Source organism: Alligator sinensis, unplaced genomic scaffold, assembly GCF_000455745.1.
Source record: "Alligator sinensis unplaced genomic scaffold, ASM45574v1 scaffold237_1, whole genome shotgun sequence".
Classification (NCBI taxonomy): Eukaryota; Metazoa; Chordata; order Crocodylia; family Alligatoridae; genus Alligator; species Alligator sinensis.
In genome coordinates, this window is record NW_005841849.1 from 1475309 (window position 1) to 1498460 (window position 23152).

The following is a 23152-nucleotide window of genomic DNA, read 5'->3' on the forward strand; positions in this document are numbered from 1 at the left end:
ATCTGAAATGCAGACTAGGAGTTGTCAAAACAATTCTCAGACTGTAAAATTTACTGATCAGTCTCTCTCCATCCCAGGTTCACAGCAAAAGACTCTTCTTTACTCACTCCCCAGTGGACTCTTTTCTCCACCAGCTACCAGCCCCTCCCTAAGGCCTTCCATCACAAAATGACTTCCTTGGCCAACAAGTGAACAGTCTCTTATTTTAGATCTTGTTCATACCACTAACACCTCAACCAGAAACTATGGAATGACATAAGGAACAAAACTGAAGTTTAAGAATGCTGCTTCTGTCATTTGTTAGATAAGTACCAAGTTTTAAATTTAAAAAAGCAGGCTCTAATCAAATGGGAACCCATTTTAGAATGCTGCATCTGCTCATCTCTCCAACTACTTAGAACCTTAGACACAAAGGTATATTTGGGTGTAGCTGTTTTTAAACAGCACCTGCAAGCAGTATATACAGAAGCTGTAGTGGCAGGGACCATGGCAGAAACTGTGTGTTACATCAGATTATATCCTGCATCAAGTTACCCAGCAGGTCACTGTATAGACATTAAGGATTAAGAGGAGAGCTTTTCAGCGTGTATCCTCTTACTCATACATGTTGGTTTTTTTCCACTGAATGTGCAAACTGCCAACAGCTGAAGCACATGCACTGGTCACACCTCCCTTGAGGGATACCTCTCAAACTTGGGGAAGGCAGTGTGTCATGGCTACAGGGGCATCCTGTTGCCTTCAATGCTGAACTTGATGGCCCGATGCACTTTGCTGAGTCGTTTCTGTTCAGCAAACCGCCTCTTGTGCTTTTCCAAACGACTAATACCTCTCTTAATAGTCCCGGGCTAGAAACAATATCTCAATTAATGAAAGGAAGGAAAAACAACAGCAGAAACAGTACAATTTAATGATCACTTATTCCACTTTCATTTTATTTTTCCATATGGAGATTCTGACATCTCCAAATTAAATTGGTACAAGGCAGATGGATGAGCCAAGATGAAATGCATGGGGCTAATTTATTTGTACAATATTCAGTCTTACCAAATATTTGAATCCCTCCAGTTTTGGGAGACCTAACAGGAAAAACATAATACTAAACAGACATGGATGGACTTGTCTGACTGCAGACAGACTCCAAGATGGTCTACACTAACTGCTTTGCAGTCATATCCTTAGCCATGATAACCAACAGTTGATTCTTCTTAGTTATACACTTCCATTCCCTGGTACCTGAATGAAAGAACTATTTGATGGAGTTTACAAAGCCCACTTGGAAGCAGGCCATAGTCCCTCAGGCTACAAGAGGCATAATGCAATGAAATGGTGCACTGCAAAAGCAACACATCAGTGATGAAAAGACAAACCAATTCCCCAGGCTTATCCCATAGACTAGATATACAGTCAGCTTATGAGACTAACTTCTTCCCTTAACTACACTGCTTACCCTGGAAGATTCCATTTCTACATTCCACTTTGGTCTGACAACATAGTCTTTGTTTGAGGGCATTGGAACCCTTGCACGAGCGCAAAATCCTGGATCGCCAGGTCTAAGAGCCCTGCAAAAAACAAGCAGGTGTGTTGTTAAAGAAGTCACTCATACAGACCAGAACACAATTAATACAGTTCTTTAAAATACTTGTATTTTAATTTGCCTTTAAAAACCACAAAGCACTACCACTTCCATCATCCACATTTCCTTTAAAAAAAAAAAAATCCAAAAGTTGCAGGGAGCCTACAGAGACAACCTGGATATCCTCACCAGAATACTACCAGAAAAGAAATAAGGACTTACTTTTCTTCTCCTGTTAACACTTTCTCCAGATCTCTTCGAGGGGTTTGACCACCAGAGCTGCACAGAAAAAGGAGAATGTTACAGTTATGACTGCCAGTCTTGATGAAAAATCAGTCATCACAAAAGCCAATTTCCAACCTATCCAGAACATTTGATGCATGTTCATCAGGTACCTAAAGGGTAGAATTGTTTACATCCAACCAAATTAAAATAAAAGATCCCTAACCAAATACAAGGGTCTGCAAAAGTAAAACCAATAATCCTTAGCAAGTGAAGCCCTTAACTAAAGTTAGCAATTTAAAAACAGACAAAGAACAGAGTCAGGTACATAGAGATCAATACCATGAGCCTGAAAGAACAAAGATCAGGGGCTTCTGATCCCAACTGCTACATAATGAAAATGCAAGAAGCAATTGCACATGTTCCAAGTGTCAAAGTTGTGAAGAGTGATTATTTACCATTAACAAATCCTTGACTTACACCCTTTGATCTACTGGCAATCAGTCCACCGCAAGTGGAATGCAGCTGTAACCATCTCCCATTGCTGTGACAAGGAAATGAGCAGTAACATTTGGTTGTTGTTGAACTTGGGTTACCTTTTTTAAAACAATTTACTAGTATACTACTGTGGTTAACCTTGGTGTGAAATTGGCAAGAATAATCCTGGTGAAGTCTGCCTCAGAAAAAGGTAAGCGTTCTGGATAGATTAGAAGTAATGGTAAATTCTGATGAGTATTATACATCCAACTTCACACTTAAAGAGCAGGCATCAGGCCTCAAATGTAGAAAAGAAAAACTCTATGAGAAGGACAAGATAGCAACCAACAAAGGTGAGAGAAGAAAGACTAACTAGAAAGCCCTCCAGTTTCCTTTAATGTTTCATTAGCAGTGAAGCTGAACTGCCATATTTATGTATTCTCAAAGGAGTCTCAGATTTGAAATATTTTCTTTGTTCTCAATGACTGCAGACTCTTACCTGCTCAATCGCCTTCGCTGGGGCATCTGTTCCAAATCTCTCTGCTCCCTCTCCTCTCTAGTCATCCCTTTGTAGTTTGAAGTAAGGCCAAAGATAGGTCGAGACCATTCATCTGAAGGATTTCAACACAAGGGACATGTCTCTAGCCAAGCATATTTTACCTGCAGGAAACTTCAGTGGCTCTAACTACAACTTTTAGCAACACAACTCATGTGTTTTTTTGTGGCTATCCCTGAACTGACAGGCGAAGTCACATTATTGTGACTTTTAGGGTCTTTCACACTGTAGCACAAGATTTCTAAAAACCAACCTAACACTATAAGGCAAGTTCCTCCCTTCCAAGATGCCCCTCTCACTAACACCTATTTGCAGAAGGTGCTTTAATTTTCTTAGCCATCCTTTTAGAAAGCTGCTCATCTATAAAACCTGGAAGGAAACAGTATGGCACAAAGAAATATATACAAAGTGTGGTGGTCCAACAGGGACTTATAAAAACTGAATGACAGTGGTTTACAAGAATGAAAGATAACAGGGGAAACTGCAGGAGGAGCTAAATAAAACAATGCCTGTCTCAACTTGTATATTTAAAAGTTAATTTGAAACAGATGCCCAGATATTACACTTGCATCAGAGGTTCAGTTTGCTTTACAAACAGCAAGAAATCAATGTGTCACAAGAGAGGCCAATGCAGAGGTTAGTTGATAAAATGAGATACACCAGCCAGCAAAATACAAAATGGGCAAGACAGGGAAAAGGTTACATACTTATTAGCTTTCCTGCCATGTCTTTGTTGGGTCTTGATTCCTTTGGATGTTTGTAGAGGTACATCACAGCTCGCCCAATCCCACTATGCTTCAGAGTCTCTTGGCTCACACTGGGCAGCTGGAAAACAAAACCAATTTAATTATTGGTGCTAGATGGCAACAAAAATCCAAACCAATAGGTATAACAAAATAAGTATTATTGTCAAGTTGTGTAACAACTTGCTATTTTCATAAGAGCATAATAAACAACCACTTATTTCCAGAAAATTATTTCAGAAAACATTTTTAAAAAGACAAACATAGAAAATGCAGGATTTCTCAAAGCAATTGATGGTCGTTGTCCATTATCTAGACCAGGGGTGGGCAAAATGCGACCCATGGGCCAGATGCAGCCCACCAGGCCATTCTATCTGGCCCACAGCGTCCCTAAATATTTAGAAAATTAATATTTATCTGCCCCTAGCTGCCTGTTATGCAGCCCTTGATGGCTTGCCAAAACTCAGTAAGCGGCCCTCCACCTGAAATAATTGCCCGCCCCTAATCTAGACACTTGGTCTGTTAACTGTGGATAATTTTCCTTAAAATTAATTTTGTTTCTTTTACCCTGTATGAAGTCGATTGAAAGTCATTATCAATCTGTTTTAGATCTGTAGTCTGCCACACTTGCAAAATACATGCCTTGGTATTTTAGCATTGGGGCAGAAGAGAAGAGAAAACTTGTCATTATGGAGGTAGCCAACAGAACAAACTGGCCCTAAAAATTTAAAAAATACTGCAGAAAGAGAAGATTGGACCAAAGAGTATTGATAACTCCTGTGGCATTATGGGAAACAACTACTGAAAAAATGCAGAAACAGAAGACCAAATCAGGCATTCCACAGACAACAGAAGGCAAGTTTAGTGTCTAAGTACTTTAACTGTGGTCAAAAGTGAACATCATACCTGTGGCTGGAATTTGGGGAAATTTATACACAGTCACTGTAGTTAACCAACAATGGGTTTGTAAGAGAAGGTTCACTTTTTCATTACTAGACAAAGTCTCTCTCTACTATTTTCATTTTGTGGTCACACCGAACAAGAAATAAGATGATCTATTACAACATAATAGCTGGTGAGTCATTCAGTGAGAGACAGAAAAGATGGTTGACAGAACATCCTCTGTTCAGTGGGAATACTCAGATAGGGACCATAGCACTTAAGAGTGTGAGGGAGGTTGAGAAGCTTGAAAATGCAAATTACAAACATTCTTATTTTCCTTTCATTAATTTACAATGTGTCTCAAGCCACATAGTACGTCCTTTAATAACAAGAGTGAACCAAACAGTGACAGTGGTAAAACACCCGTTTCTAACCTCTTGTAGAATCTTTAAGAGCTCCTCTCGTATCTTTAGTGCTGGTAGACTCCGATCTGGCAAAGGGGAAAGCCATTCTTTGATAGCGGACATCACACCACTATCTATGAAAGTTTCCTTAAGGTCCTGCCTGGAAGTTTTAAAATAAAAAGTAGGTCAGTTTCAGGAGCAGCAATGTTCCCACTTCAGCAAACTGAGAATGCAAATGATGAAAACACCTCAATACCCCTGCTGTACCAACATGCCCACTTACAGAACTTGGGCTTTACTTTTGACTTCTATCTTAGTGGAAGCAATCCCTCCCAATACCCTTTTACCCCTAAGTCTAGGTGCTTTGGCATAAGCTACAGAAATAAAGACAGTGCTCACTCCAAAGTGCAACTAGGCTTTAACATAAACATGTGAACTGCTGAAAGACGTTCAAAGTCTTCCAGTTCAGACTTGAAAGGGTAGAGCAAGAAAGTCATTAAAATGTGGAAATGCCATACTGTGAAGTGCTTTTCAGCCTGTTATACATATTAATGCCTTTCAAGATAAATAATCATTAAAACATGAATAATTTCTTAACATTTTAATTGCCATTTATCTGTAGCACTTCATGCAGAATGGGAAAAATAAAGTGTTTTAAGACACATGCACACCACCCCTGGAGTGTAACTATAACTAGTTTTCTAACCCCAATACTCTCTAGAAAAAATAATTAAATTTGGGGAGAATCAGGCACTTACTTTTTAAGATGCATAACTACAGTTGGTAGCAAAGTTAGCTTCTTTAGTGCTGGTTTCTTCTGAGTATTCAGCTGTCTATCCTCCTGTAGAGAGTTCATGAAGAAAAAAAAATTACTGATAACAAGCAATCTAGAGAAAGGAAAAAAATCAGTAAATCCTAACTCTTAAGACATATGCAACAAAACGATTAGCAGTCTAATTGTGTAGAAGCTGCCTTCTCATGGTCCCAAAACCCATTTAAAAAAAAGATTTTCTGAGGGATTCTTAAAACTTTTATAGTCTTTAAGATGGCTAAATGAAATAGGAGATTCATATTAAAATGAAATCTACTTTTGTACTTCAGTTTTATTGCAATCCCCAAAACAAACAAGAATGAAAAGCTTCTATAAATTATTGTACGCAGCCAATTTATAAAACTTTTCTATTAAAAAGCATAATAGAACATACATATGGATAAAGAGCATAAATATCAAGATAAGGGGAAATGAGACGATACATACTTTCTTATGGGAAATGCATACAAAGAATTAATTTAACTTAAAAGTTTAGGGAGACACATGGCATGTCATTACTGTATTTACTTGAATCCCTGAATTTAAGACGACCCCCCCCCCCAATTAAATTCTATACATGGAAAATGTGTAAGTATAACAAATATATACATTTTCTGTGTGTAGAATCCAATTAATGGATGGTCCTCTTAGATTCATGCCCTCCACCCTACAACTACAGTGGAGAAAGAGGTCATGGGGGGAGGAGCAGGAGAGACACAGGCAACACAATACTTTGCCCCCTGCTGCCTCTATCCCCACTTCCTCTATCTGTCTATCCCTTCTTCCTCCCTCCTCTAGTGCCTACTACCTTTTGAGGTGCCTGCCCACATAGCACCTGCCCCCCCCATCCCCCCCCCCGGCATCTGCCCATCCCCAGTGCCCCGCCTCTACTGGCTCCACCACAGCTCTGGTTCCACTGCAGCAGCGGTTGCAACAATGACAGCTATAGCCATGCCCTGGAACTGGAAACCAGAGCCCAGGCTGGATCTCTGGGATTCACTTTGCCACAACCAGGCTGGGCTGGGGCAACCATGTGCTCCATGCCCCAGGCTGGAGCAGGGCCAGCATCCTACCAGAGGGTAAGCAACAGGGCAGTGGAGAGGGAGTGGGAACTTGGAGCTGGAGCAGCCACCTGCCCCCCCGCTGTCTTGTACTCAAATCCAAGACAAGATGTTTTTCCCCCCCTTGTTAAACATGTTAAATGGGAGGGGAGGGGTGGGGGGAGGGAAACCCTATCTTGGATTCAAGAACATACTATCATTCTCTCCCACAACTTCTGATTAACTTCATAACACTAATGTCTACTTTGTCAGTACCTAGTTCCACTACATGTATGACATTAAAGAAATAGTCAAAAATGAAAAGGGCAGCAGAGGAAATTTTACATATAACAGGCTTTTCGTGATAAACAATGCTGTAGAATTTGTTCTTTCCTATAATTATGTGAACCTGCCACCATCTATGAGGGTGTCATTAGTTATGCCATCTGCAATTTAGAAACTTTTCCTTTTGTCTAGAACATTGCACATACAAAAAATCATAATAAAATAAAATGGACTGTGAGTATTCCAAGGGCTGATACTACTGACGGGAATTAAGGTTTCTGTAAAAATAAGCAACTACATACTCAATTTCATGTATGTTAAAAATTCAGTTGTTCCACAAGAGAAGCTTTTGAATTTGGGTACATGAAAGAATGCTCTGATGCAGTACTACAGTAGTTTTAGATATTAGAAACTTTCAGGTGTTTACAAGTCATATTCAGAACACACAATACTGATTTCTATTCTATGCTGAATAAAAAATTACTTTGTCAGGGAGCAGAAGTGGATTTTGACAGATCTCTCTGGAACATAAAAAAAAAATCTCACCTCTGCAGCTTCATTCATTTTAACAATCATGGCACTGACTACATCATCTGCATCACTAATAAAGGTCCCGCCGTCACGGTTTCGTCTGCGCTTGCCACTCAGGTTTTTCTTCCGTTGTAGCATCATGTCAAAGTCTGACATGAAGTCCATACTGAAATGCAAGGAAAGAGTTTGCTGAAAGACACCTGAGAATACCCCACCTTTTTCACCAGGTTTTTGCACTTTAATAATACAATCCCACCCACGATCACCAAGTGTTCTATACACATTAAGCCTCTAAACATCCCTTTAAGGTAGGTACAGATCCCCAAGTTACAGATTGGGAAACTAGGGAAAGGGATTCAAGGACTTTCTGAAATCACTTACTTGGCATCACAGAAGTCTGCCAAATCTGTACTAGGATTAATGTCTCCTGACTGCCAAGACTGTCTCTGTTTTTCAATCATCTTATGCATATTCTTCTCTCAAAAACCCTGAACTGTTTGCAAAAGGAGGCATTACAGAGATCTGTTCTATGTTCTAGCGCTCAGTGTAACTGGTGATGGGTTACATATAAATACTCTTAGACTACTTCAAGAGGGGATTCTCATACAGGCTGCTTACAGACATGGGGGGAGGTGGGAGGGGAAAGAGCACTTTAATTTCAGCTCTGTGCAACCCCACACTGAGCACAAGGCATGCCCAGAAGAGGCATCGCATCATATCAGTTTGACCTAATAGCTTATTCAATTAGCTATTAGAAAAAAGCGCCAAATAGCCCTACTGCAGTGCACGATCTATAAAAATGTTGGGTGAGCTAGGTCAAACTGATGCGTTTCCTCTTCCAGTAAAGCACTGGGGTTTTTTTGGTGGGTTTGTTTTTGTTTGTTTGTTTGTTTTGGGGGGGCTTCACATCTGTCAGCACCCAAACTGCTTAAACTAGGGTTGAGTAGTCAGCTATTCCACAGTATCGTCCAGCAAGAAAAGATTAACAAGAGAAAAAGAGAGGGGAACTGATCTGGTGGTCTAGTAAGAATTCAGTTTACTTTGACAATTTGGTCTGTCACCTTCCTACGCTGGTAGATAGCCCCTTCAGCCTTCGTGGAAGCCTCTCAACTGAAATCAAGTGTTCATGGAAAGGAGTCCATATGGTCCACTTAGCAAAAAATGAAGTTCATTTTCTGCACTATCAACCCAAAGACTTACTGTTTCCCTCTTTTAATATTATCATCGGAGTCTGAATCATCTACTGTCTCTTTCATCTCTGCCTCGGCTTTTTCTTCTTCCAAATCTTCCTGGTTGAAACCCTGTTAGTAAAAGCAATACAAATCAGTGGGTGTTGATTTTGGGTATCTGATCAAATTTTCCTATCTCACATAGCATATGCGCTTTATTCTTCCAGATCATCTTTACATTATTTTCTAAAGCTAGGCCAACACTTTCTCATCTACATCAGGAATTTTTACAGATATTACTTTCCAAAGAGCAGGACTACAAATGCCATTTAATTCAAACTGTCTCACTGCATCCAACAAAGAGCTGGGGCTTGCCTATACATGAAAGTGATTCCAGATCAAGGTATCCAGATAAATTTAAAGAATGGCTATTCTGAAATAACTCCACATATAGGTAAGCTTTTAAGATTCTACCAATTCATCATCCAAAAGTTCACAACACACTTACTGTAAACTCCTCTTCCTCCTCATCACCAGATTCTCCAAATATATCTGCAATAAGGTTCCTGTAAAAGTAGTAGTTTATTTATTATTCTCTTTCATTTGTAGTACACATCTCAACAGCACATGGCAATAGCTCGATCCACATTTGCTAGGAAATTCCTAAAGCAACAATACAAATATCTGAAACATCTGAAAGAACTAGACTGTTCTCCATTTCTTCCCTTAGAATCATAGGAAGTTAGGGACCAACCTCCTGCTCAAAACAGGACCATCCCCAACTAGATCATTCCAACCAAACATTTGTCCAGCCAGGTCTTAAAAAACCTCCAAGGATAGAGTTTCCACCCCCTTTCTGGGTAACACGTTCCAGTGTTTTACCTCCTAGTGAGAAAATTCCTCCTAATATTTAAACTTCTCTTGTTTTAACCTGAGACCGTTGCTCCTTGTTCCGTCATCACTGAGAACAGCCTAGCTCCATCCTCTTTCGAACCCCCCTTCAGGTAGTTGAAGGCTGTTATTAAATCCCCTCAGTCTCCTCTTTTCTAGACTACATAAGCCCAGTTCCCTCAGTCTTTCTTCATAAGTCATGTGCCCCAGCCTCCTCACCCTTTTTGTTGCCCTCCACTGGACTCTCTCCAATTTGTCCACATCCTTTCTGTAGTGGGGGGCCCAAAACTGAACACAGTACTCCAGCTGTGGCCTCACCAGTACTGAATAGAGGGGAATAATCACTTCCCTTGACCTACTGGCAGTACACCTACTAATGCAGCCCAGTATGCCATTAGCCTTCTTGGCCACAAGGGCACACTGCTGGCTCATATTCAGCTTATTGTCCACTGTAACCCTCAGGTCCTTTTCTGCAGAGCTGCTGCCCAGACAGTCAGCCCCCAGCCTGTCCCGGTGCATGGGATTGTTCTGTCCTAAGTGCAGGACTTTGAACTTGTCCTTGTTGAACCTCATGAGATTCCTTTTGGCCCACTCCTCCAACTTGTATAGGTCTCTCTGAATCCTAGCCCTTTCTTACAGCGTATCTACTACTCCCCACACCTTGGTGTCATCTGAAACCTGCTGAGGGTGCACTCTATGCCATCTTCCAGTTTTCTGATGAATACACTGAACAAAACCAGCCCCAGGACCAACCCCTGGAGCACTACACTTGATACCAGCTGTCAACTAGACATTGAGCCACCTTATAGGCCATTCATCCGTCCTTCCTATGACTATTCTTTAGGCCATTAGTCGCTTCACTTCCAAACCACGTATCCTGCACCTTCAGCAGATAGTAATTCCCATCAAAGGTTGAGTGAAATTGACATCTGTTCAGTTTTCCTTTACTTTTGGTGGCCCATTGGTGAATATGCTGCATATAAGGATACTGGAGGCACTCCACGTGATACCAACTAGGCATCGAGACATTAATTACTACTCTCTGAGCCCGATGCTCCAGCCAGTTTTCTATTCCGCTTTATAGTCCATTCATCCTTCATCATCCGCCTTATAGTACTTCCTATGATTCTACTCTTCAGGCCATAGTGGATGTTCGTAAGGTAACCGAAGCTCATCCATTTTCATTCAAGAAAAAAAATCTCACTATTTATAGCCCCATAGGAATTCATATTTAGGAGCACTTACTCTTGCTCATTCCCTGATTCACTGTCACTCCCAAATAGATCTTTCTCTTCTTTTTTCTTTCCAGCACTGTCCTTTCTCTCCTCCTCCTCATCTTCACTATCTGATGCTACAACACTCTTCTTTGCTTTACCAGATTTCTCTGATGTATCACTGTCAGATTCTTCCACATCTGACAGGATTCGTACTTTCTTTGCAGCTGCCAACAGAAAACAAATTATTACTGGCCAATATAACTGAGGGTCACAAATCATCCACCCCAATGGCTAACCTGTAGCCAAAAGCCCCAAAATTCAAAATTTAACAAAAAAACACTACAAAAAATGTAGAAATTCATTAGGTCCTTGACAGCAACCTCTTAATTGAAATAAAATTTCTAGAGTTGATTTGTATTGATTCCTAACCATATCAGCACTCTAATACAAAACATAACATTCACCGTGCTTTTAAATCCTCCTGCATCCTGTAAGACGTTTTTTTCTAAAAGGAAGTTGTCATCATAAAATCTAGTCAATTCAAGGAGTAAGTTACAACTGTCTCAAATACTATTCCTATCCCTTAGTGCCAAATTTTGTATTTTCAAAATTGTTTCTCTCCCATTTGTATTAAAAACTACACAGAATAACAATGACTACAGAGAAACAACAATGAATGTGTCTTTAAAACGACATGCTGTCAAACACAAAAAGCAAATACATAGCAAAGAAACTTATTTTTCTGATCTCTTAAAAGTTCAACTGAACTTAAATGCTACTTTTTAAATGTTAACAATTTAGAAAGAAATGAAATTTTTGTCTTTTAAGTGCAGATATGATCACAGAGCAACGTTGTGGAATGTCATGTTTATTGTCTGAGCTGCTTAATTTACAAGAAATAAATGTTATTCTAACTTCCATTCTCAGTCTCAAATACTTAGTTTGGAACCTGGAATTCAAGCTGGATTTTTTCTAGCTCATGTATCAACAATAGTAAACATCCTGTAATGGAAACTTAGTTTTCTTAATGAAGCATAAAACATATTAGTCCCTAACTCATTCTTCTAAAGTTAAAAATAACCCTGGTTTAAGGAGTGATTAAATACATCCAGAAACACACAAAGAGCAAAGGGTTTGGTAAGATGATGCTACAACTATTCCCAGGTAAAACCAGGTTTCTAGGGAGACCCATCCGAAGGTAGGAAGGTCATTACACTGTCAACCTTACTATTTACATAGGATTGCCTTACGTGTTTTCTCATCATCCTCGCTGTCAGAAAGGATAGCTGTTTTTCTCTTAACTGATTTCTCCTCCTCTCTCTCTTCTTCATCACTGTCTGCTATTTTCCGTATCTTTGGACCTTCCTCCTCGCTGTCAGAACCATGAAATCTTTCTCCTGCCTGCTCATTATCTGAATGATGAGAGTCATTCTGTGCTTCCTCTCTTCTGTTCTCTCCATCACTGTCAGACTCTATTTTTTGTTTGTGTCTGGGAGCATCCTCATTCTCAGAGTCACTGGCTGTATGTTTTGGGGGCTCTTCATTCTCAGAGTCACTGGCTGGATGCTTTGGGGGCTCCTCATTCTCAGAGTCGCTGGCATGAACTTTTTGAGGTTCCTCATTCTCAGAGTCACTGGCTAGATGCTTTGGGGGCTCCTCATTCTCAGAGTCACTGGGTAGATGCTTTGGGGGCTCCTCATTCTCAGAGTCGCTGGTATGAACTTTTTGAGGTTCCTCATTTTCAGAGTCACTGGCTAGTTGCTTTGGGGGCTCCTCATTTTCAGAGTCACTGGCCAGTTGCTTTGGGGGCTCCTCATTTTCAGAGTCACTGGCCAGTTGCTTTGGGGGCTCCTCATTTTCAAAATCACTACTGTGATCTTTTTGAGGTTCTTCATTTTCAGAGTCACTTGCTCGGTGATTTATGGCATCCTCATTTTCAGAGTCACTTTCATGCTGATTTGGATGGTCCTCAATATCAGAATCACTGTCTTTACCCCCATGAGTCCCTTCATTTTCAGAATCACTGGCATTGTGATTTGAGGGCTCCTCATTTTCTGAATCACTGTCTTTTTGCCTTGAGATAGCTTCATTTTCAGAGTCTGTCATGTGATGTTCTCTAGTTGGACCATCATCTTCACCATCACTGTGCTCATTCTAGAAAACAGAAAATCCCAGGCAAAGGTTAGATACATTAAAGGGGAGACTCATGTTTTCCAATTCATTTCCCCTTAATTTATTTGTGGGTGTTGCCATCTGAAAACATTTCTTAAACAGAAATAGGAACTAAACTATCTATCTATCTGTTCTACAGGTATAGCTTTCCATAGCATGCTATCAGATGATTCAGAGTAATTCAATATTAAAAGAGTAAAACAACATTAGAACACTAAAACAGTGAGACTTTTCATTAGCTGTTCCATCACAGATTTCAGCCAGGACTTAAAAGAAGAAAAAAATGAAATTTAAGACTACTTTATGGGACCTTATTTTGAGGTCATTGCTCAGCACTTCCTGGCAGGGTGGGGAAAGAGATGGGAAATCAGTTTTATGGTGTTTTAAGCTGGGCTGTGAAAAATCGTTTTTTAAAAGTTTGGTTTTAGATAGTCACTTTTCTATGGAATATGTTCCGCATTTAGTTACTGATATTCTTTGTATTACAGTCCATCAAGAATGGAAAAATTGGGGCTTGTGCCCTTTCATTTAATTATTTTTTAAACCTGCATACTGTGCATCTAGTTTCTCTGTGAAAGACATGTCAAAAAAGAAATCCCACTAATTGAAACAGAAAGCAATTCTTAGTCAAACTATTTTATTTACACATTTTGGTTTACTGAGTAATCAGCATTTTGAATAAAGACATTGTTTTTAAAAAAGAGATTCAATACATCAACCCCTTAAGCTGAGAGTTACTGATACACATTCTTAGACATCCGAAAGGTCCACAAACAAAATTAGGGAAGAAAAAAGGTGATATTCTTGATGCTTCAGAAGAGAAACACAATTCTCTTTTTATAAACTAATGCAAATATACATCTGATCTGTCTAAAAGTTATTTTTTTTAAAAAAGCTAAGTTTTTAGAAAAACTTTTGCAGATGACTTTTAGATATGAATGTGGGTAAGAATGCCTTACTTTTTAATTTATTCTTGTTAGAGAAAGCATCCACTCTCCTGGCAGAGGTAAATATTACATTTTTCCTGTAAAAACAATTAGACCTTTCAGTCCTCCATTCCCAGGATTTCCATTTCAACAGCTCAGTGTGTCTAAAACTGCTGGCAGCAGAATAAGCCCAACTCCTTCCCAAAACATACAGTGAAGTCAAAAAAATGCAACTCCTCTCCTTTGGCACCTCAAAGAGTGTGTGCGCATCATCTTTCCCGCATCCCAAGTTTTCACTTGGCTGTACATTTAAATTCCTTTCAGAGGTGGCATTCTTTATCTAGCCTTCTATTCTTCTATGCCTCTTTTGTTCCCATCATGCAGAACTATAGACAGTTTTAAAATCAATTGCGGAGTCTTAGCCCGTACGGTCAAAGTGCATTTACACCAGAACCACAGTGAACAACACTTCTGATACCTAGTTTTATTTAACATTCCCTTGTATATTCATAAACTTAAAAGTGTAACGCTATTTTAAGAACAGATTTCCCCATCATCAAAACACCTAACAAAAACAAGAATGTTTAGGGTCTTAAACCTTGGATTTCAGTGATGCTTTAATCTCTAATTAGCAACCTATAACCTGCTAAATTATAATACAGCTCCAAACAGGATGAAGCAACAACATGGTACTCAGTGTTGCACAACTTTAAAGCATGGCTATCAAATTTATCTTCACTATTTTAATGTTGCTGAATCTCACTAGTGCTATAAAGCAAGACTAATAATCTCCCCAATTGTGGTTCTTTCTCCCTGCAAGGTTTAAGGCTATTTGAAATGCATGATGATCTTAGTGTCAGCATCTTAAGTAGCCCCCATTTTTCTTGGTCTATAGAAAGCTACTGGGGCTCAGTTAGTGAAAACAGGTAGTAAGAACCGAAACAAAATTATGAAAATAAAAGTTCCTCCTGCAGGTAACAACCAGAAGTCCTGAGACCATCCTGTCAACATCTCCTGCAAGTTTGGCGTTTGCTAATTATAACATTGACTCTATTCCCCTCCACTTTGTGGTTTTTCTCCCACAATATACTGGGAAAATGTACATCTGTAGAGTTGAATGCTGCATTTGATGAGTTCTCTCACTGTATTTAGGAGGAAGATCAGGAAGAAAGCTGCTTCTAGGAGAGAGGAAGGTAAAAACCACCTTTGCTTGGTAATGTTATGGTAATTACTGTGAGGAAGCATACCTTGGGATGGTGTGGTTTATAGCCAAGGAGGATTAGAGAACTTTTGATGAACTAGCCCTGTAGCTTTTTTCTAAACTTAAATATTGTTCTCTACATATTTCACTGACCTGCTGATCATGAAAATAAGAAATATTCACAATAACAGCAGCATGAGACTTTGCTGAGAGCAGAAAAACCACAGAAAAGGTGGAAATATTAATGGATTAATTCTATTACCACATAACCTGCCAGGACCCTTTTAGAAACCCTTTGGCAAACATGGAATTAGGAAGAAAAATAATTTTATCCCAGAATACATATTAAGAACACTACATTTTGGTTAGACCAGTAGTGTTGGCTGTTGGGTAGGGTTTGTCTTCAAGAATAGCTACAAACAGCTTGGTAATTTGGAAAGCACTCGAAAGAAATTAAAGAAAATCACTGGAGGGCAATATTAATAGAATGCCATAGATAAAAATGCAGTTGCAGATTGTAGACTCCGGAAATTCTAATGCTGTCTGCAAGGAATTGTTAAAGCAGACTGACAGTAAGAGTCAGAAGTAGGATTTATTTGGTATCTTTTACTGGAACATCATAGTTGGAAGAGATATTCAAGCTTCCAGGCACAAAATGCCCTTCCCTCCAGTCCACAAATGCAGATGCAGCCTAAGCTAAATACAAGTAGAAGCATCACCATTTGTACCAAACAGTGTTTAACTTAGCCTGCACCTGCTTCTTTCCAAGACCTGACGAATGGTGTTTCATGCCTAACAGCTTGTTAAACATCTTCCACAGCTACTAAGTTGGTCCAGTAAGACAGAATTAAATACACCGTGCCTCTTGAATTTTTTGGCTACAAAAATATTACTACAGCAAGAGCCAGGACATTCTTAACAATGAAGAAGGAATACACCCTGTTTAGCCTGTGCAATGTTTGGTGAAAAACTATCTTTAATTTTGTTTGTAGAGTGCACAGCCCCATAGTATTCAATCCTGACCAAGTTCTCTGGACCCTATTTTAATACAATGCCTATTGAAGACTTACTGAGTAAAAACACAGGGAAAAGCAAAGTAATTATATGAGCTAAAAAAAGAAAAAAGGGCTTTATTTATAAGTATTCTATTAAGAGGTTGCATTATACTTCAAGTATGTAGCAATGGGGTGGGATGGGTTTTTGCAGCAAGAGACTTGGGATCTAGAGTTTAAGATAATCAGTTTTTACCAGTTCGTCTCTAAATATTTTTCTAAAGTAAATTATGTGACAGTTAAGTATTTAATAGCAGATTTTTTTCTATTTTTTATTTTCCAAATGCTTAGTTTAAAGAAAAGCTTTTAGGCATCCTCAAAGGCAGGTAGGTCTCAGGTATCTGCCCCCCATCCCTTTTTTCTCTAATTCCTTTGCTCTCTTTTCTTCCTCCTCTTTATCTATAAACTTTTTAAATTAAGATGTCCTTAATTATTTCTTTTAGCTGAACAGAATTCCATAACAGATTTTAGTACAGTAGGATGTAAAATATTTTAAAAGCAAACTTACAGTGTTAACTCTATATGCAGAAACAGTAATAAATGAAGTTACTGCCTCAATGCACAGCCCCTGGTTAAAGGTAGATGTTTTTCCCACCCCTCCAATAACGGACCAAGACAAGAAGAAAAATGTCTGCTACCTAGTATGATCCCACAAATTGTGACGGTTATATGCAAATATACATAATCATATCAGATGTTGATGAGGCAAATGATTTTGTTTTTAAATTAAGGAAAACATGAAAAGAATTGTTGTGGTTTCATTAATGGTCTTAGGCACAATGCATGAGGATGGGTCCTTATAACCACACAAAGCCCCAGTGACTTCATTTAAGATTCCATGTAGGCCTCACTATAAGGTTTGGGCACTAAATTGTACAAACACTGTAAATGTAATTTAATATGCATTACTGTACTAAAACTGTATGTTATCTAATTCTATTTGGCTAAAACAGAGCTGATAAGGACATCAAGGAAAATATTTATAGATAAAATGGGATTGGGGGAAGGAAAGTCAGAAAAGAATTGTAGAAAAGAAAAACCCACATACCTGAGACCTACATAAGTAAATCCTCAGGATCCTCTTTTCTTTAAGTTAAGAACCTGGGAAAAAAAAAGTTTGAAAGTTTAAAAACCTCAGTCTTCATTTTTAAAAAAAATCTAATTTAGAGACGAAATAGTAATTAAATAGACTTATCTGATGAGGCTGTCTCAAAAGGTTTTATTACCCTTGAATGTCATGCCTCCCACACTTTCCTAAGGATAAAGAAAATAAGATATAAGAAGAGGTAGATCACCAAAAGTCACTCCTTTCAGGAGTGCTGCATGTAGCAATTTGAACTACATCTCTAATTACAGCACTGCAGGAAAAATAATTAAAACTACAGGAAAAATATATTAAGATACATTTGTGATTTTTAATTTTACACAAATATTAAAGCCTCAGCTTTAAAATCTAGCACTGGAGGTCTTGTCTGAAATGAGATGACAGGTATTTTTCTGTGTTCAAAATACAAAGGAATATACAAACAGCCACATTATGCTTAACTCTTAGGCTTCAGCACACATTAACAAGATCACTTAAGGATGCTGCTGCCTGACGTTACAATGTTTAATGTTATTTAATGATATTGGGTAGCTTAAAAACTGATGATCAAAGTAACAAGAAAGTCTGTTTGCATACTTAAACTGGATCTCAAATTACCTTAATGCAGGGACGGGCAATTATTTTGGGTGGAGGGCCGCTTACTCAGTTTTGGCAAGCTATTGACGGCCGCATGACAGGCAGCTAGGGGCAGCTAAATATTAATTTTCTAAATTTTTTAGGGACCCCACGGGCCCTAGAATGGCCTGATAGGTCACATCTGGCCCACAGGCCACATTTTGCCCACCCCTGCCTTAATGTAACATGCAATGCAAACATCCCACAAGAATATAAAGAAGCTGGAATGATTAATTCAATATTCATATACCAGATTAAAAGCTTAATGGCTTCAGTATTATCTTCCCTGCTCACAATGGCAATTCTTTTAGAGTATGACAGAAGTGGGAAAAAACACTAGTCAGTCAATAACACATTATCTGCTCTTCATCCAGCACTCACAGGAGCCATCCCTTTCAGAAAACTTTGAATTTTTATTTATGTGAATGTTCCTCCTATACAAGCCCTCAAACTTCCTCCCCTCTATAGAGGTTGAAGGTCTACTTAGGCCTAAGCGGCCCACTGGGTTAGAAGTGGACAAGGTACACCACTTTCTGTAGCCAAGGGTTAGTGATGTCACTAACATTACATCTGGCTACCTGGGACTCTCCAGCTCAAATGAACAAATACCTATTTAAAGCAAGGTTGACTAGAGGTTGTTTTTGGCATGAATACAAAGCAACTCCTACTTCTTGAGTCAAAGAAAGACTCTTCCATAAGAATGATGAAGGGATCAGTTTCTGAACTGGATTCTTCTGCAGTAAGCAAAGACATCCCCTCCCAAACAAAGCATACTACACTTCATTTTATATTTGAATTCAACTTTAAAAAGATCTGTGCTTCAAATTATTAAAGTAGGCATTTGTTCCATTTTCTCTTTCAGACACTGTGCATTTGAATAATATGCAGAAATTAAACACAGTAAGTTTTACTGCAGAATCAGACCAGGTTGGCATTCCACCCCAGAGTTAAGGAGGAAGTCTTTCAGTCCGTTACAGTGCCATCGTATCATTCATACAGTTCTTTAACATAATGCACACAACCCTCACTGACATCTGAATCACAGAACCCAATTTCATATAAATAACTATTCATATTGAAGTAAACCCATTTCATTATGAATGTCAAAAGGTTGTTTATTAAAAGGCAGAGCTTCATAGACCTACATCATTCCATTCCTTGTTGAAAGTCAGGAAGAAATTTTGGCAAGGAAAACTATGCCGAGAATTCCCTCACACTGTCCCATCAGGAATGGGGAAAAGGGATAGTGCTGAGCCCATGAAAAACAAGCATGGGAATGTAGGGGATCTACATGGAAGCTCTGTTCCTGCAGCTGCTCTGGATCCTGACAGTGTTTCCCCCCCAAGTACATAGCTTCAGCTGTAGCATGCATCTCCCCCATTCCCACACGTGAGCCAGTCACCTCAACACCCTTTATGGAAGCCCTCCCAAGGAGAAAATAAAGGAGAGAGAAGTGGTAACCCAGAGGCACCTGTACTAAATGTTCACATGGATGACCTGTATTTCACAAGCAAAGATTCTTTGGTGGGTTTCAAGTAATACAATGCAGCTTATTTTTAAAGTGAAAGCACTGACAGACAGAAAATCATGATAATGCATACATAACACAGCAAACCTCCCCCATGCCTCCCCCACAGGATATGGACATACAAACAAGGGAGTAAGAAGGGAGGGGGCAGGAGAAATTACCACATCATTGGCTCTGTGATAACCATTTCATATGTCTAGTCCTACTTCATGGTAGAGTGAGAGCTAAAACAGGGCAACTTACAACTGAGTAAAACAGAACTATACCATGAGACAGGCATAGACAAATTAAGCTATCATGCAGCAGTTGATACACAATAAATGCACTTCCCTCCCCCACTCCCTTCAGTGCAGCATAATGCATCTATTCAGAGGCTTAAAAATAGATCAGGAGATTTTTGTTATTTATTGTAAAATGCAAAAAACCAAAAACAACAAACAAACCTTTTGACCCTCTACCTTGTATGATTAAATATCAGCATACAAAGCTTTATGGGACAGCTACACACCCCTGAAAACCAGCATTTAAAATATAAAAACCACATTTACTAGGTCTGAGAGATTCAGAGGAACAGTGATTTGATTCGGCTGAATCTGAGGATATTCGGTGCTGAACCTTATTTGGCCATAGACTATACAGGCAGGCAGTGCTGGTGGGAGCAGCCGGGGGAGCACTGGCCTGAGCCAGCAGCACCGGGAGAAACCGCGGCTCATCCAGCTGCTTCCGTGCTGGAGCGAGGCAGGTAGTGCTGGCAGCCCCAGGAGAAGCCATGGGAGTTGGGTGAATGATTGGGAGCTGGGGGCAATCAAACGGGGAGCTGGGGAATCGAAATGGGGAAACAAACAGGGGCTTTCCCCCCAGCTCCCAGTTCAGTTCCCGGTTCAATTTCCCCAGCTCCCAATCATTCCCCCCAGCTCCCAATCATTCCCCCCAGCTCCTGTGGCTTCTCCCGGGGCTGCCAGCTCAAACCATGGCTCATCCAGTGGCTCCCCCACCAGAGCAAGGCAGGCAATGCTGGCAGCCTTGGGAGAAGCCACGGGATCAAACCGGAAAATGGGGGGAAGCTCCTGGTTGTTCCCCCAGCCCCTGATCATTCTCCCAGCTCCCAATCATTCCCCCCAGCCCCCGTGGCTTCTCCCAGAGCTGCCAGCACTTCCTGCCTTGCCCTGGCAGGGTGGGGCAGCTGGATTAGCCGCAGCTTGAGCCAGCAGCTCTGGGAGAAGCTGCAGCAGCTGGGGGGAATGATGGAGGAACTGGGGAAATAGAACAGGGATCCATGAATCACTCATACCTCCTGAGGCTGGAGGGACACAGCAACTGCCTGCAGGTGGCAGTGAAAGTGTTGGCGGTGGCGAGCGGAGACCACCTGCAGGCGACCGTGGCGGCAAGGGGGTGGCGAGCTGTGACTGCCCACAGATGTCAGCCAGTCTCAGAAGGGGCACATGCCCACCCCCAACGCGTCACCTATGCCAGGAGCTGGGGAAACAAACTGGGAGCTAGGGGAAAGCCCCTGTTCATTCCCCAGCTCCCAGTTCAATCCCCTCAGCCTTTGTGGCTTCTCCTGAGGCTGCTGAGGCTGCCTGCCTCGCCCCAGCAGGGGGAGGGAGGAGGGCAGGGCAGCAGGACGAGCCATGGCCTCTCCCGGGGCTGCGGGCTCCCTTGTCCAGCTGCTCCTGCCTAGTGCCTGCCTGTATAGTCTATGGCTGAATCTCCGAATCGATTCGGAGGCTTCCAATTTGATTCGGAGAGATTAATGGGTCTCCCAATTCGATTCGGATTCAGAGATTTGGCTGTTGAATTGGGACAAATCTCTTCCAAATCGAAGTCGGCTACCTAAGCTTCACACAGCCCTAATATTTACAGCCATGCTAAAAAGTGATATCCACAAATATAGTTCAGCACATCATTGCAAAAAGCTCATAAAATTTTACTAATCTAAGCCAAAAGAAAAAAAATGGAAATCTATTCTTTAATCGTGATTATGATAATCGCTAAAAAGATGCACCTTGTAAAGAGTGTATTTACTTTGACCATCTATGCAAGCAAAGTTTTGCAGGGCTGTTTTAAAGTCTGGTTAAACCCAACATTAAGTCAATCTCCATTAAAAGAGTAAAGCCCACTATCACTCAAAGCCAAACTACAAAGATATGTTTCATTTGATCAAACTAAATATTTCCCTGATACCTCTGAATGATGCTCTATGCTTCCATTGTCTGATCCAGAATGCTGCTCATTTACATCGTCTTCAGCCTCAGACCCTGAATCCCGTTCATCCTGAACTGGGGTAGCTCCACCATCATCTGTTCCAAATTAAAGGGAAAAAAAACAAAAAAAACCCACATTAAGGCTCAACATAATTTTCTTTATTTAAAATATTTTGACAGTTACAAGGACCAGGGAGTCTATAAGCATGACTCATGAACGGTACCAAAATTAAGAAGGTGTTAGAATGCATAGTTGAGAGAGAGAGAGGGAGAGAGAGAGAGAGAGAGAGAGGGAGAGAGAGAGAGAGAGAGAGAAGGATTTTAATCTCATTCTCTATATTCTTAGAAATTAGTCATTTTGGATACATCTCTTTGGTCTACCTCTTCTGATGACAGTCACAGAAGTTAAAAGGCCACAGATGTGCCCATTACTCTTAAGAGACAGCTCACAGAACTGCTCACAAACAAATACTGTGACCATTAGGTTAATATGATATTAACACAATATTTGATTACTATGTTATTATAAAACTGCTGTCCTTAAGACACAAACTAATGCCGATGAAAGTGTCAGAAAAGTGATTCCCAGCCTCTCACATCCACAGCCCATATTTGCCCCGTCGTATCCATCCCAACCCAACATGCTACAACCTACCAGTGCCGTGCAAAGTCCCAGAGCCTACCTCCTCCTGGTCCACTTGACAAGCATGCTGTAGACACCTGTGCATGCTGTGCACACGTAAGCTGTGTCCAAAACTGAAATAATATAGCCACAGCACAGCACCTGGATGAATCTTGGCAGGGCTACTTAGTCTGCCCCAACACCATCCAAAGACAGCTCTAATGCTTCCCATGCCAGGACTAGCGCATAAAATACAGCTTGGGGCCAAATGACAACCTCCTCATCCCGCAGACTCCACCTCTGCAGCTCCCTGGTTAAGAATCACTGTATTAAAGCATCAGGCAGTAACCAAAGCAATAAAATGGTTAACTAACAAGCCTACAGAGGTATCGGTCTACAAGCTGGGTTCCAACTACGCTGGGAAAGAGGCGCATTAACACACAGTACTGCATTTGAAAAGGCCTGGCTGAAATCAATATACGCTGCAGTTTTATTGTGCCTTAGCTGCACTTGGGTTTTCAAGTACATGAATAGTCAGGTTGCAGAAGCACTCCTTCCACCCCCTAGCGCAGACGTGCCTTCAGAGAGACACAAGAAGATTTCTGCGTCTTGCGTGGCCTTGTCTAGCCAAGAACTTAAGGTATTAGGTTAGTTCAGAAAACGCCCTGCCAGTGCTGGGTAACACATGGCAGGAGCCTGGCAAAGATGCAACACGCTGCCTCTGGCAGCGCCAACTGGGCCAAGCAGACTAGTTTGCTTCAACCGGCCCTTGGGCTCACTCTGTAGGAAACATCCCTGCTGTCAGTCGAGGCATCATCCACATCGCTCTCCGCAACCTGGAGCGGCGGGGACCCGCTCCCGGCAGGCGGCCACACCGCGGCCCTAAGAGCTCCGGTGCCTAGGCCCTTCCCGCGCCCCCAGCACAG

At 40.7% G+C, this 23152-nt stretch overlaps 1 protein-coding gene across 6 annotated transcripts in view; it reads right to left on the reverse strand.

Moving 5' to 3' along the window:
• IWS1 (IWS1, SUPT6H interacting protein) overlaps window positions 1-21737 on the reverse strand; it is a 23372-nt gene extending 1635 nt beyond the window's left edge. For 2 of the 6 annotated variants that reach the window (XM_025209504.1, XM_025209488.1), the window contains exons 1-12: window positions 21585-21731; window positions 12052-12955; window positions 10830-11025; window positions 9202-9259; window positions 8725-8825; window positions 7540-7690; window positions 5616-5698; window positions 4888-5017; window positions 3536-3653; window positions 2772-2883; window positions 1796-1852; window positions 1448-1559 (exon numbers count right to left, since the gene is read on the reverse strand). In XM_025209504.1, coding sequence (XP_025065289.1) covers window positions 1448-1559; window positions 1796-1852; window positions 2772-2883; window positions 3536-3653; window positions 4888-5017; window positions 5616-5698; window positions 7540-7690; window positions 8725-8825; window positions 9202-9259; window positions 10830-11025; window positions 12052-12907 — 1974 coding nt within the window. In that variant the 5' untranslated portion in view covers window positions 12908-12955; window positions 21585-21731. Of the gene's footprint in view, window positions 1-684; window positions 846-1447; window positions 1560-1795; window positions 1853-2771; window positions 2884-3535; window positions 3654-4887; window positions 5018-5615; window positions 5699-7539; window positions 7691-8724; window positions 8826-9201; window positions 9260-10829; window positions 11026-12051; window positions 12956-17200; window positions 17355-17378; window positions 17407-21584 lie in introns of those variants that run through there. The other 4 variants (XM_025209485.1, XM_025209499.1, XM_025209491.1 and 1 more) reach the window with 4 other exon arrangements.
• Window positions 21738-23152: the final 1415 nt, after the last annotated feature.